Source organism: Myxocyprinus asiaticus, chromosome 7, assembly GCF_019703515.2.
Source record: "Myxocyprinus asiaticus isolate MX2 ecotype Aquarium Trade chromosome 7, UBuf_Myxa_2, whole genome shotgun sequence".
Classification (NCBI taxonomy): Eukaryota; Metazoa; Chordata; class Actinopteri; order Cypriniformes; family Catostomidae; genus Myxocyprinus; species Myxocyprinus asiaticus.
The window spans coordinates 2,743,192-2,758,022 of record NC_059350.1 but is presented as its reverse complement, the minus strand read 5'-3'; the positions used below and the strand labels follow the sequence as shown (position 1 = coordinate 2,758,022).

General features: G+C 38.9%; 1 protein-coding gene across 3 annotated transcripts in view; it reads right to left on the bottom strand.

The window, feature by feature from the left end:
- LOC127444196 (vacuolar protein sorting-associated protein 54-like) overlaps positions 1-13,904 on the bottom strand; it is a 28,931-nt gene extending 15,027 nt beyond the window's left edge. For 2 of the 3 annotated variants that reach the window (XM_051703442.1, XM_051703443.1), the window contains exons 1-9: positions 13,760-13,904; positions 10,565-10,736; positions 10,215-10,456; positions 5,949-6,030; positions 5,735-5,769; positions 3,969-4,100; positions 3,490-3,875; positions 3,224-3,350; positions 2,305-2,412 (exon numbers count right to left, since the gene is read on the bottom strand). In XM_051703442.1, coding sequence (XP_051559402.1) covers positions 2,305-2,412; positions 3,224-3,350; positions 3,490-3,875; positions 3,969-4,100; positions 5,735-5,769; positions 5,949-6,030; positions 10,215-10,456; positions 10,565-10,718 — 1,266 coding nt within the window. In that variant the 5' untranslated portion in view covers positions 10,719-10,736; positions 13,760-13,904. Of the gene's footprint in view, positions 1-2,304; positions 2,413-3,223; positions 3,351-3,489; positions 3,876-3,968; positions 4,101-5,734; positions 5,770-5,948; positions 6,031-10,214; positions 10,457-10,550; positions 10,737-13,759 lie in introns of those variants that run through there. The other variant, XM_051703444.1, reaches the window with a different exon arrangement.
- Between the last annotated feature and the right edge of the window lie 927 nt (positions 13,905-14,831).

The window sequence follows — 14,831 nt, the reverse complement described above, 5'->3', positions numbered from 1 at the left end:
CCAACCCACATCTCAGAATAGCATTCAGAGATTATATTCTTCTCAGCACAATTGTACAGAGTGGTTATCCGAGTTACCGTAGACTCTGTCAGTTCAAACCAGTCTGGTCATTCTCTGTTGACCTCTCTCATCAACAAGATGTTTCTGTCCACAGAACTGCCGCTCACTGGATGATTTTAGTTTTTGGCACCATTCTGAGTAAATTCTAGAGACTGTTGTGTGTGAAAATCCCAGAAATTCTCAAACCAGCCCATCTGGCACCAACAATCATGCCACAGTCCAAATCACTGAGATCACATTTTTTCCTCAATTCTGATGGTTGATGTGAACATTAACTGAAGCTCCTGACCCGTATCTGCATGATTTTATGCTCTGCACTGCTGCCACACGATTAGCGGATTAGATATTCGCATGGATGATTGTTGGTGCACTCTTATTCATTACTCGCAATGCATGTCATTAGAGAATTTGAACAAAAAAAATCAAACAAAAAAGGATACTGTATTAATTGCATAAAACTTTTTTTTAACGCTTTAAACAGTCAACTATTTATCGCAGAAATTAACGGGTTAAATTAAGCAGCCCTGGTTAAAAGCACTTGACCACAATATTACTCGAAACGCACATCCCTTATTTAAATGACCCAATTCTCCTTACAGTAATGTGTCTGGAAGTTTTACTTCTGCTATTCCCATCTGATGTTTTCAGTGATGATTCTCATTACCGGAACAGTCTTTCTCCCCTGTATTACAGTTAAAAAGATGCTATTGTACAATGATTTTTAAAATTAAAATCTGTTAAAATGAAAGGCAGTACCAAGGAAGTACTACTCTTATGTACACTGCCTGGCCCCCCCCCTCCAAAAAAGTTGCCGTTTGTATTTAAATAAGCAGATACTTCAGAGTCTATGATTGGATCATTATTGCAGTGATTAATATGTTTCAGCTGGCAACAATTCTTTTAACTGATGTCGTGTGTAGCTTCTCATTTCTTAATCATGTTGTTAGACGCGTCATGTGGTCGTGGAAAAGATGTTACTGTGTTTCAGAAGGAGAAATTATTGGCCTGCATCAAGCAAAGAAAACAACTAATGAGATCGCTGAAATCACTGGAATTGGGTTAAGAACTGTCCAACGCATTATTAAAACCTGAAGGATAGTGGTGAACCGTCAGCTTCGTGGAAGAAATGTGGTCAGAAAAAAAATCTTGAATGATCGTGATCGGAGATCACTAAAACGCCTGGTGAAGTCACATCGTAAATAATCAACAGTAGAACTCACGGCTATGTTTAATAGTGAAAGTAAGAGCATTTCCACACGTACAATGTGACGAGAACTTACAGGATTGGGACTAAACAGCTGTGTGGACACAAGAAACCCACTTGTTAGTGAGACTAATTGGAATAAACGACTTCAGTTTGCTAGAGAGCATAAAGATTGGACTGTGGAGCAAGTCATGTGGTCTGTTGAGCCCAGATTAAGAAGTAAGAAGGGAAGCGCATGAAGCGATGCACCTGTCATGCATAGTGCCCACTGTACAAGCCTCTGGAGGCAGTGTTATGATCTGGGGTTGCTTCAATTGGTCAGGTCGAGGCTCAGCAACATTATGCGGCAGTAAAATGAAGTCAGCTGATTACCTGAATGTACTGAATGACCAGTTTACCCCATCAATGGAGTTTTTTCTTCCCTGACGTATTCCAGGATGACAATGCCAAGATTCATCGGGTGGTTTAGGGAGCATGAGGAATCATTTTCACACATGAATTGGCCACCACAGAGTCCTGACCTTAACCCCATTGAAAGTCTTTGGGATGTGCTGGAGAAGACTTTATGGAGTGGTTCGACTCTCCCGTCATCAATACAAGATCTCAGCCAAAAATGAATGCAACTCTGGATGGAAATAAATGTTGTGACGTTGCATAAGGTTGTCGAAACAATGCCACGACGAATGTGCGCCATAATCAAAACTAAAGGTGGTCCAACTAAATATTAGAGTATGCAATTTTTTTTTTTTTTTTGACCAGGCAGTGTATGAATACTTCACAACCGAAATATAAAAAAAATTCACATTGTGGTAATGACAACTGGGGGGTAAAATGTGCATAACTGTCATGAAAATAATGTCACAATGGCTCTAAAAATAGTCTTTTTTCTAATTTCGTACTTTTTTCTTTAGACTTCATTAAAATAGGACCAGGACATTTTCTCGACAGGTTTTGTGAGAATCACGCTCTTGCATGACACCGCATTTCCTTCCTCTGCCCCTGTTTTGGCCCCTCTACTGTTCCCGTTTCGTGTGCTGTACCTGCCGTACGACGTTCTTGGCTGCACGGATCATCTCATCACTATAGATATCCAGGAAGTCCAGTTTCCTCTGTCTCAACAAACCAAACACCAGAGACTGCAAACGATCCTGTAATACATATACAGATATTACGTTTCAGATTTAATGCATCATCACAGAAACCAATAACTCCAACTAAAGAGATTCAAATCAAATATAAACTGATATCAGACAAATCATACCACATCATTAAAACATACATTCTGCTAAGATTTTATTCTTGATTATATTTCCAATTTACATTCATTTGTCTGTTTTCCAATTAATTGTTTCCAAATCATTTTGATTTCAAGCATGGCCTGTTGACAATTTGTGGTTCTGTTTTCAAGAAGGAAATTAAATGAGATCAGTGGTTTTGGGTGAGAAAACATTCAGTGGGTACATCAGTGGGAATTAGGACATTAAATAAATGTCTCCCTCTCAGAGAAGACCAACCTTTCCTGACGCTGTAGCCGGTTTTGTGACCTGTATGAGAAAACCTCACACTGTAAACCTCAAACCAACACACACGCCTACATTCAACACAAGCATGACCTGATTCACTGTGCTCGCTACATCAATTTCACACCTGGAAACAGCTGCTGCGGTCTGCTTGTTTGTAAACATGGTGATGTCACAATGGCGATCCCTCATTTCATGACAAGTTTGTTTCACACTTTCTTTTGAAACAACATGACAGATTTTGAAACCATAGCCAGATGGCCGAGAGAACTGAATAACATGCCTGGGTTTTCAGATGATAAAAGAAGTCTTTAAAGGAACAGTTCACCAAAAAATTTAAATCATGTCTTCATTTCCTCACCATACAAGTTTGTAATGACAGAACTTTCATTTTTGGGTGAACTGTACCTTTAACATTATTGTTTAAAATCTGTCTGACCTTCTCTAGGACCTGAATGTCCTCCTCAAAGGGTCGATTGAGATCACTCTGAGCATATGTGGAGAAATCAGCCACCATCATCTTATCGATCAATCTCTCCATCTCACAGAGCTGAGAACCCAAATGTCTGCATAGAGAGACAGAAAGTATTAAGAGGAAATCAACAGCAATAATCTCAAAATAGTAAGTAAATTACAAAAAGATTTTTCAGTTATGTGTCTTGTTTCTAAGTTTCCTCGTAGACATGCGTTTGAGTGTGTGCTCACCTGAAGCTATGAATTCCCTGCAGTTCCTGTTGCAATACTTCTTTGGTGGTGGCGATGAGCTCTAGTGCCCCCACAAACTCTGAGGTGGACAGTAGTAACTGCACTGTGGGCTGCGTTTGGTGCACCGCAGCCATCAGCTTGAGTTTATTGTGTAGTTTAATACAGTTGTTACGGGTCAGAGCATCCCGCAGGGCACGTAACGGCCCTCGACACATTACCCGGTCAATGGCGGCCGTGCAAGCCCGAAGCTTCGCAACGGCGTCAGCCGTCTCTCTCATCTGGTCTTGGAGCTCGTGCTGAGACGACATGGCATGGAAAAATGCCTCGGAGCGAAGAGAGATCTGTCGTGCGATACTCACCTCCACCACGTCCAGGTAGTGACTCAACTACAGCAAAAAAGATATGATGAATATTTGAGTGTTTCTATTAGTGGCTGTTGATATTATGGGATGTTCTGACAAATAATGAAAAATAAGCACCTTTTCCTGTAGTAACCGTGATGATGCAACATCTCGGTTGTTTTTCCCCCCGGCAACGCTGAAGTGAGACCACGGCAACACAGCATTAAAGGTGGCTGGGTCATTCAGCATAAACTCAGGGCTCATGAAGATCTGAGAGAGAGATAGACAGGTGTGTAAATTTATCTGGCACTCTAGAGCCACTTTTGTATTAAAATGATACTGGTGACCAAGCCAGTACTCAGTCAGGGGACCTGTGAACCTTCCAGGGTCTCCACTAAATGGAGAGCCAAACAAGGACGCATCTGATTACGTAACTATATAACCTACCTGCAAACAAACATAGTCCTTTACAATCTTTGTTTACGTTCAAAAATAACTTGTGCATAAACATAGTCCGTTGTGATCTTTGATAACGTTAAAATATAACCTTTGCATAAACACAGACCATTGTGATCTTTGTTTATGTTCAAATATAACTTTCACATAAACATAGTCCGTTGTGATCTTTGTTTACGTTCAAATATAACTTACGCATAAACATAATCCGTTGTGATCTTTGTTTACGTTCAAATATAACTTACGCATAAACAGTCCGTTGTGATCTTTGTTTACGTTCAAATATAATTAGCGCATAAACATGGTCTATTGTGATCTCTGTTTACGTTCAAATATAATTAGCGCATAAACATGGTGCATTGTGATCTTTATGTTGGTATATAACTTACACATAAACATAGTCCGTTGTGATCTTTGTTTACGTTCAAATATAACTTACGCATAAACATAGTCCGTTGTGATCTTTGTTTACGTTCAAATATAACTTACGCATAAACATAGTCCACTGCGATCTTCGTTTACGTTCAAAATTAACTTGCGCATAAACATGGTCCACTGCGATCTTCGTATACGTTCAAAATTAACTTGCGCATAAACATGGTCCACTGCGATCTTTGTTTATGTTGGTATATAACTTATGCATAAACATAGTCCGTTGTGATCTTTGTTTACGTTACAATATAACCCGCCCACAAAAAATCAAAGACCATCACGATGTTTGTTTACGCTCAATTTTGAGAACATATTTAAGGTAGGCTAAATATAATTTTTTTCAGATTAATCCATGCCGATAGTTGCTTTTTAGAATTATCGGTTATCGGCAAAAGTCTATGCCGATAGTTGCCAATAGTTTATTTTTTTACTCCTACGCATGTTCCTCCTCTGGAGGACTCTACAGTTAGAAGGGGCGCAGCAAGTCTCCGTCATTTCAAAATAACAGTCCCGAAATAAGGACTTGTATTTAGGGCTTGTTTATAGATAAAAGTCCTGTGTTATGCACTAAATCTTCATTTTTCTGGTTATTAATGGGATTTTGGTTGCACGAGAAACTGAATCTGGGATTTTATTCATTTTAGACTCTTGTAGTCAATGTCTTTGCCTGTCATAGCAAGAGAAGACTTTTGGTAAACCCTCTATAAATCGCTTTTTTAAAAACTATCGGCCAATTAATCAGTTATTGGCCCTTTTCACCACCTTAGTTATCGCTATCTGCAAAATCCACTATCGGTCGACCTCTGAAACATATTTTAACATCCAAAGAAATTTAATTCAGCATCTTAATGCCATCATGAGCTCAATGTCCCAGTCACTTATTTAAATGTATAAAAAGATAAATTCATAGCAATTAATTTACTTACAATATTTTTAAATGCAATCTTTTTATTTTAAAAAATATTGCTTTCATGCTGAGAAACAGAGCATCAATGATTGATAATATTTGCACTTACCTTGGGCACCTGCTCCAGTTCAGCTCTGGCTTTATCTACAGAATAAATGTGTGACAAAAATGCATTTGAATTCCCCAAATAAACAACATTTTCACACCACACCACAGAGAAACAATCATATGATTTCCTCCAAAGATTTAGCTCTGCTTGTGTTTGTCTGCTGCTGCAGTGATAATTTGCAACTAATTTTCATTAAAAGTCTGGTAAATCCTACCATGATTATTTGTGATGGTAGGGACCAACAGATCATCTTTGTTCGGACAGATATTCTTACAGCGCTCGTGAATCTTCTCCCTCTGAAACACACAAACACAGTCAGTGTGAGAGACGTGCATGGCCACCGCTACCAATACTGCCATGGTAATACTACTTTTCTCCGTTATTTCAGCTTCATTAACCTGCATTTTTAGCTCTGGTGGTTCAAAATAGAACCCACTTACGTGATCCAGTCCTGACTTTACCTTTAGCGTTGTGATTGGAATAGTTGTGATTGGTCAAAATCAATTGGTTGCCCTGCTGCTTAACTGAATGTGCTGCTTCAGAGCAGCCATATTTCCCGCCCGGAGAAGATAAGCAAGAGCAACGAATGTGAGAGGATAATAAAGCTATCTGTAATACATATTGAGTATTTGTTTATAGCGTAATATAGATTTGGACTTTTACCATTTAATTTTTAACGTTGTATTATTCAAAAGACTAACATTTAACCGTACGTGTGTATAGCATGGCTGAGTGTAGTAGCCAACATACTCGAATTTAACTTGATAACCAGTGAAAATGTGTCAAGGGTAATCAAACAAAATGTGGATTGTCATATTTAGCGTTATGTAAATTGCTTGTATGTTTAATTTGCTTGTTAGCTTGGCAAATGTTGGCTGTTATTAACTTTTGAGCTTTTTTCTAAGCAGGATTGGATAATGCTAGCTAGGTTTTTGTGAGCCACTTCCAAAGCTACCATGAAGCGTGCACGTGCAGCTCAAAAGAGCATAGTTTATTTGTTCAAAAGATTTGTCAAGGGATGTGGGAGGCTAAAAGATATTGTCAAGAAACAATTTTAAGTGACTTGAGGTGGGCGATATACCGATTACATCGATATATGGACAGAAATGTGTCAACCATAAAAAAAAATGTTGTGTATCCTTGCTGTCGCGGTGATGCAAAGTGCCGCCATTTGGTAGGGAATGTGCATTTGTAGCCATCGTTAGTTGGTTGTGCGTTATTTTTCATTTAAATGTGCACTTTTCTCGGCATACAGCGTGGGCAAAGTGAAGACACAAAGATGCTTAAAATGAAAACTGACTGAAATGTAAAAATGAAAGCAGACATTGATAGTAGTTTATTCAGCAATATTTAAATGTGTTTTGTAAATATTGAAAGAAAGAGCTTGCTATCTTTGTTTATGTTGGTATATAACTTACGCATAAACATAGTCCATTGCGATCTTTATGTTGGTATATAACTTACGCATAAACATAGTCCATTGCGATCTTTATGTTGGTATATAACTTACGCATACACATAGTCCATTGCGATCTTTATGTTGGTATATAACTTACGCATAAACATAGTCCATTGCAATCTTTATGTTGGTATATAACTTACGCATAAACATAGTCCATTGCGATCTTTATGTTGGTATATAACTTACCCATACACATAGTCCATTGCGATCTTTATGTTGGTATATAACTTACGCATAAACATAGTCCATTGCAATCTTTATGTTGGTATATAACTTACGCATAAACATAGTCCATTGCAATCTTTATGTTGGTATATAACTTACGCATAAACATAGTCCATTGCGATCTTTATGTTGGTATATAACTTGCGCATACACATAGTCCACTGCGATCTTTATGTTGGTATATAACTTGCGCATACACAGTCCACTGCGATCTTTATGTTGGTATATAACTTACGCATAAACATAGTCCACTGCGATCTTTATGTTGGTATATAACTTGCGCATAAACATAGTCCATTGCTATCTTTATGTTGGTATATAATTTACACATAAACATAGTCCATTGCTATCTTTATGTTGGTATATAACTTACGCATAAACATAGTCCATTGTGATCTTTATGTTGGTATATAACTTACGCATAAACATAGTCCACTGCGATCTTTATGTTGGTATATAACTTGCGCATAAACATAGTCCATTGCTATCTTTATGTTGGTATATAACTTGCGCATAAACATAGTCCATTGCTATCTTTATGTTGGTATATAATTTACGCATAAACATAGTCCATTGCGATCTTTATGTTGGTATATAATTTACGCATAAACATAGTCCATTGTGATCTTTGTTTACGTTGGTATATAACTTGCGCATAAACATAGTCCATTGCGATCTTTATGTTGGTATATAATTTACGCATAAACAGTCCATTGTGATCTTTGTTTACGTTGGTATATAACTTGCGCATAAACATAGTCCACTGTGATCTTTGTTTACGTTGGTATATAACTTGCGCATAAACATAGTCCATTGTGATCTTTGTTTACGTTGGTATATAACTTGCGCATAAACATAGTCCATTGTGATCTTTGTTTACGTTGGTATATAACTTGCGCATAAACATAGTCCATTGTGATCTTTGTTTACGTTGGTATATAACTTGCGCATAAACATAGTCCATTGCGATCTTTGTTTACGTTGGTATATAACTTGCGCATAAACATAGTCCATTGTGATCTTTATGTTGGTATATAACTTGCGCATAAACATAGTCCATTGCTATCTTTATGTTGGTATATAATTTACGCATAAACGTAGTCCATTGCGATCTTTATGTTGGTATATAATTTACGCATAAACATAGTCCATTGCGATCTTTGTGTATGTTGGTATATAACCTTCGCATAAACATAGTCCATTGCTATCTTTGTTTACGTTGGTATATAACTTGCGCATAAACAATCAAAGCCCATCACGATGTTTGTTTACAAAGCCTTTTTCCTAATTTTGAGAACATATTTAAGGTAGACTAAATATTTTTTCCAATTAATCGGTGCCGTGTATTTAGGGCTTGTTTATAGATAAAAGTCCTGTGTTATGCACTAAATCTTAATTTTTCTGGTTATTAATGGGATTTTGGTCGCACAAGAAACTGAATCTGGGATTTTATTCATTTTAGACTCTTGTAGTCTATATGTCTTTGCCTGTCATAGCAAGAGAAGACTACAAAAATTGGTAAACACACTATAAACCTCTTTTTTAAAAATTGATCAGCCGATTAATCAGTTATTGGCCTTTTTCACCACCTTAGTTATCGGTATCTGCAAAATCCACTATCGGTCAACCTCTGAAACATATTTTAACATCCAAAGAAATGTAATTCAGCATCTTAATGCCATCATGAGCCACAAAAATGTTTCGTGAATCCTTGCTTTCGCGGTGATGCAAAGTGCCGTCATTTGTATTATTTAAGTCCTTTCATTGGACATAGTGGATATGGAACTTCTACCATTACCCTGGACATTGTTTTAAATCAAAAAGAAACTTGATTCTTTCAGAAGTTTAATCACTTTCCATGAAAAATTTATATATCGCAATATATCGCGATATATGGTTAACCAAAAGTGTTACGAATTTCACAGTACAATATTTGCTTATATCGCCCACCCCTAAAAGTGACAATTACAAACATCAAACTTAATGAGTGCAGTAAGATGTCAGGTACAAATGAGTAATTGGTGTTTTTGTAAACAGACATGAGCAGCAAAAGGAGACAGCTGGTTAATCATCACCCATCAGTGAGAGTTTAAACAGGTTAGTAAATAATTTAGTAAGTTAGAGGAAGTAAATGTCCAAAACAAATTAAGTGATGATTAGAATCATTAAACCTAAAAACACCTTAAAACAAAAACGCAGCAGACAGTGAAAAAAAGTCACTTTTATGATCCCCTCAAAAAGAAAAAAAAAAAATCTTGAACCGTTCAATTATCTATATTAATATATGATTTTATGTTGCTTGCAAAAAAAAAAAAAAAAATGTTTACAAATTTGGCAATACTACTTTGTGGCATGTGATGGGACCCCTGGAGACAGCGGTACAATATTTCAAACACACAGATCTGCCTTTCCAACTCTGCAACACAAAGCAAAACTGTTTGGAAACTGACAAAATAATCTTTATTTACGGAAATGAGAGGACAGAAGAGTTGTTCTTCAGAAATGAGTAACAAACCATCAACAGTGGAAAGGAACTGTCTCGTAACCTTTAGAAAACCACAGAGACAAAATAACTGACATAGTCTGGAGCCAAGCCCATGTTCTCATGTGGGTGAGAGATAAACATGAGACACACAGACAAAATAAATAATAATTCTGCTGCTCAAGAACTGACACTAAACAGAACGAGACCCTCAATCTGTTCTGTACACAGTTAGCTTTCAGACAACTCTCTCTCTCTCTCTCTCTCTCTCTCTCTCCGTGTGCGTGTGAATAATTCATATGACGTGTCACCTGAGCTGTGTCCTGCAGGTATGAGCTGAAGTCTTCTCGGCTGATGTTGGGCAGGTAGAATGAAGGCATGACGTCAGTCTCTGCAAAGTCCATGCCCCATGTCTTAGTGAAGAAGTCTGATTCTCTCTTGGCCAGTCTGGGGTCATTCAGGGCCGCGGGGAGATTCACTTTAGAGTTATACACAGTCCAGCGATGCTGGTCGGCCACCACGGACGGGCCATCACAGAGGGCACGTCCATCACCTGTACAGAGGGGGATTGTGGGAGATATAGTTTACAAATAACAGCTAAACATAGTATATAATTTTTTTTTTAATCCAAATGAAAACTGCTGAACTCATGATATCTGACCGGTGGGCTCCTTGGGACAGACGTCCGGTAGGGAGTGAGGTGTTCGGTAGTGTCTGGAGGCTGCAGGCAGGTCCCTGGGCTTGCGGAAGAGCTTATCGCTGGTGTCTCCTCCGCTGGACTGAGGGACCGGAGACGAGCCCTGACTGGAGGACATCACTGCACATCCCTCACACTGAGATAGAAGACAACAGACACTTTAGAACAAACACTGACTTCCTCACAGCACAGGAAGTACCTGTTTTTAGGGATAATAGAGCTAGATTCCTCTACCTTTTAATTCAAAATGTTCACCGAAGTCTACATGTGGCAATTGGAAAACATGCTTTGATTATTCTTAACCACATTTTTAACATGTGCATTAAACATTTGAATCTACTCGGCTATCTGGATAAAATGGTGATACCTTTGATTGAATAAAAAGCCATTTCAGAGCTAATAAATAGATATTAAAGGGCCTGGGTAGCTCAGCGAGTATTGACGCTGACTACCACCCCTGGAGTCACGAGTTTGAATCCAGGGCGTGCTGAGTGACTCCAGCCAGGTCTCCTATGCAACCAAATTGGCCCGGCTGCTAGCGAGGGTAGTCACATGGGGTAACCTTCTCGTGGTTGCGATTAGTGGTTCTCGATCTCAATGGGGTGCGTGGTAAGTTGTACGTGGATCGCGGAGGGTAGCATGAGCCTCCACATGCTGTGAGTCTCCGCAGTGTCATGCACAACGAGTCACGTGATAAGATGTGCAAATTTTTTTTCTTTCTCCCCAATTTGGAATGCCCAATTCCCAATGTGCTCAAAGTCCTCGTGGTGGTGTAGTGACTCAACTCAATCCGGGTGGCGGAGGACGAATCTCAGTTGCCTCCGCGTCTGAGACCGTCAATCCGCGCATCTTATCACCTGGCTTGTTGAGCGTGTGGAAACATCTCACGCTATTCTCCACGGCATCTACGCTCAACTCACCATGCGCCCCACCGAGAGTGAGAACCACATTATAACGACCACGAGGAGGTTACCCCATGTGACTCTACCCTCCCTAGAAACCGGGCCAATTTGGTTGCTTAGGAGACCTGACTGGAGTCACTCAGCACGCCCTGGATTCGAACTCGCAACTCCAGGAGTGGTAGTCAGCGTCTTTACTCGCTGAGCTACCCAGGCCCCCAAGATGCACGGGTTGACGGTCTCAGACGCGGAGGCAACTGAGATTCGTCCTCCGCCACCCGGATTGAGGCGAGTCACTACACCACCACGAGGACTTAGAGAGCATTGGGAATTGGGCATTCCAAATTGGGGAGGAAAAAAATACCCTTATTTGGGCATTAAAATGTTATTGGAATTAGAATGCCCAATAATCGTGGTTCTCTCAAATAACCGCAATCATACGGTTATTTAACAATCGTGACAGGCTTAATTGGCACAGCTCTAATTAAGACAGAAATATTTTAATAGCAAACATTTTGAATCTACCTAGCAACATAAGAGTGCGTTTACATGTACGTTCTTACACAGATAATGCTTAATAAGCCAACAACACAAGTGGTCATGCAACACAATAAACGGTGTTCCTTTATCAGTGTAAGGTCATAAACAGCATAACAATCGGTCAACACAGGTCGTTTTTTGCCCATTACGCTGATTTCGTGTGGAATAAAACACCTTAACCGCAGTTCTTACCGGCTTATCCAATGTGCGCACATGTTGAGTACATGATTCTTCACGGATTGACGTTAAAAATGTCATGTAAATATGTATCAAATATGGTCAAAGGGATGACAAATATTAATATTTAGCTTACATTTTTAGGTATATTGCTCTGTCCTTATAAATACTCACAATGGCATCCTGAAAGTATCTGTCTTTAGAGAAAAGATGAGCTAGATTCCTCCACAAGCCAAAGTCTGATTGGATTAGTAATATTGTCAAAATGATATCTTATCTCATTACGTTATCAGCCTAAACAGAAAAGCATTAAACAGCGAGTCATAATGAAAACATATAAAGAGATTGATTCATATACGAACAGGGTTGTGTTTAAACCCCACAGCTGTGTGTGAACTGATCAGAATAATGTTCACACATCACAGCATGTTTAATGAGACACAGATGAGATGTTTTACCTGTACAGGACTTGATTTCACACCTGAGCGACTAGTGAGATAACTACATCTGCTCTGAGCATCTAAGAGCAGACATGTCTGACCCTGGATCAGTGTTTCAGAGGAGGCAGGATTCTGATCCATCAGGTAACTAAAGACCTGTAACGGCTGCAAATGAGCTGAACTGGACATTTCTGCATGCCAGATGAAAAGAACGACACTCATCACTTACTAATCATTCAGGATGAGAATCGAAAGGAGCTGTGGTTTCACTTCTATACGCTTGCAGTTTCGAGTACTGCCAGACCTCAGGAAGATTTCAAAACCACCAGCTATACACACTATATAATTCTGCAGTATCACACACCTTTAACCAATGAAAAGTCGTTTATGAGTACTGTGGATATTTACTAATCTTGTTAATAGAAATTGCTAGGAAGCATTTCCATTTGTATATCAGGCACCAGTTAAGAGATACAAACAATACAAAGAGTCTCCAATAAAAATAAATAAAAGAGAGATTAGACTTAGTCTCAATAGATGATTCTTCTTTCTAAGCCTTCATTCATTGAGCTAAATGTGCTGACAAACAGAAGTGATGATCAGATCAAATCATTAACACATTGAACCACACACTTTATTCATTTGATCAACTATTAGCTCTATATTTCATGCACTTTTATTTATTATGAGTTATTACAGTTGTCTCTTCACACAGATCAAACCCATTCAGAAATTACAGATATATGCTGTTTTAAAGATATAAGACATGCCGTTTTAGTATTTTGACATAATAAATATTAATAATACATTATTAAAATTACACGTGAAGAGTAAAATAACCCATAACAACGCTAATAACGCCATCTTACTCGCTTTAAATAACATACAAACATCTAATAAAAAACATTTAAACATCTAACACAAGTCTTTGAGTGCATATAGGTGTAATTTTTGCGGTATTTAATCAGTTTGATGTGTTGTTGTGTTTGTTAATGTGTGTTTACTCGTAATCTCGTGCTGTTAGCCTATGTGCTAATGATCAAAACATCCGCTTCAGCGCCATTAAAGCTCGTCAAACATCCCAGAACACTGATATTAAATACCTGATATATGAATGAAAGCAGCTGCTGGTGGTCGTCGTCATCATCATCATCACGACAGAACAGCTCGAGATCTCACCGGCCAACCGGCCCACAACACACCGCGCGCTCGACACACACACACTTCCGGTTTACACTCCGCGAGACGCGTCATCACACAGATCAGTCTCTCTCTCTCTCTCTCTCTCTCTCTCTCTCTCTCTCTCTCTCTCTCTTTCTTTCTTTATTTCTTTCTCTCTCTCACTCTCTTTCTTTCTCTCACTCTTTCTCTCACTCTTTCTCTTTCTCTTTCTCTCACTCTCTCTTTCTCTCACTCTTTCTTTCTCTCACTCTCACTCTTTCTCTCACTCTTTCTTTCTCTCACTCTCTTTCTCTCTCTTTCTCTCACTCTCTTTCTCTCACTCTTTCTTTCTCTCTTTCTCTCACTCTTTCTTTCTCTCACTCTTTCTCTTGCTCTCTTTCTCTCACTCTCTCTTTCTTTCTCTCACTCTCTCTTTCTCTCACTCTCTCTTTCTCTCTTTCACTCTTTCTCTTGCTCTCTCACTCTCACTCCTTTCTCTCACTCTCTTTCTCTCACTCTTTCTTTCTCTATTTCTCTCTTTCTTTCTCTCACTCTTTCTCTCTCTTTCTCTCACTCTCTCTTTCTCTCTTTCTTTCACTCTTTCTCTTGCTCTCTTTCTCTCTCTCACTCTTTCTCTCTCTTTCTCTCTCTCACTCTCTCTTTCACTCTTTCTCTCACTCTTTCTTTCTCTCTTTCTCTCACTCTCTCTTTCACTCTTTCTCTCACTCTTTCTTTCTCTCTTTCTCTCACTCTTTCTTTCTCTCATTCTTTCTCTTGCTCTCTTTCTCTCTCTCACTCTTTCTCTCTCTCACTCTTTCTTTCTCTCACTCTTTCTCTCACTCTTTCTTTCTTTCTCTCACTCTTTCTCTCTCTCACTCTTTCTTTCTCTCACTCTCTCTTTCTCTCACTCTTTCTTTCTCTCTTTCTCTCACTCTTTCTTTCTCTCACTCTTTCTCTTGCTCTCTTTCTCTCTCTCACTCTCTCTTTCTCTCACTCTTTCTCTCTCTCACTCTT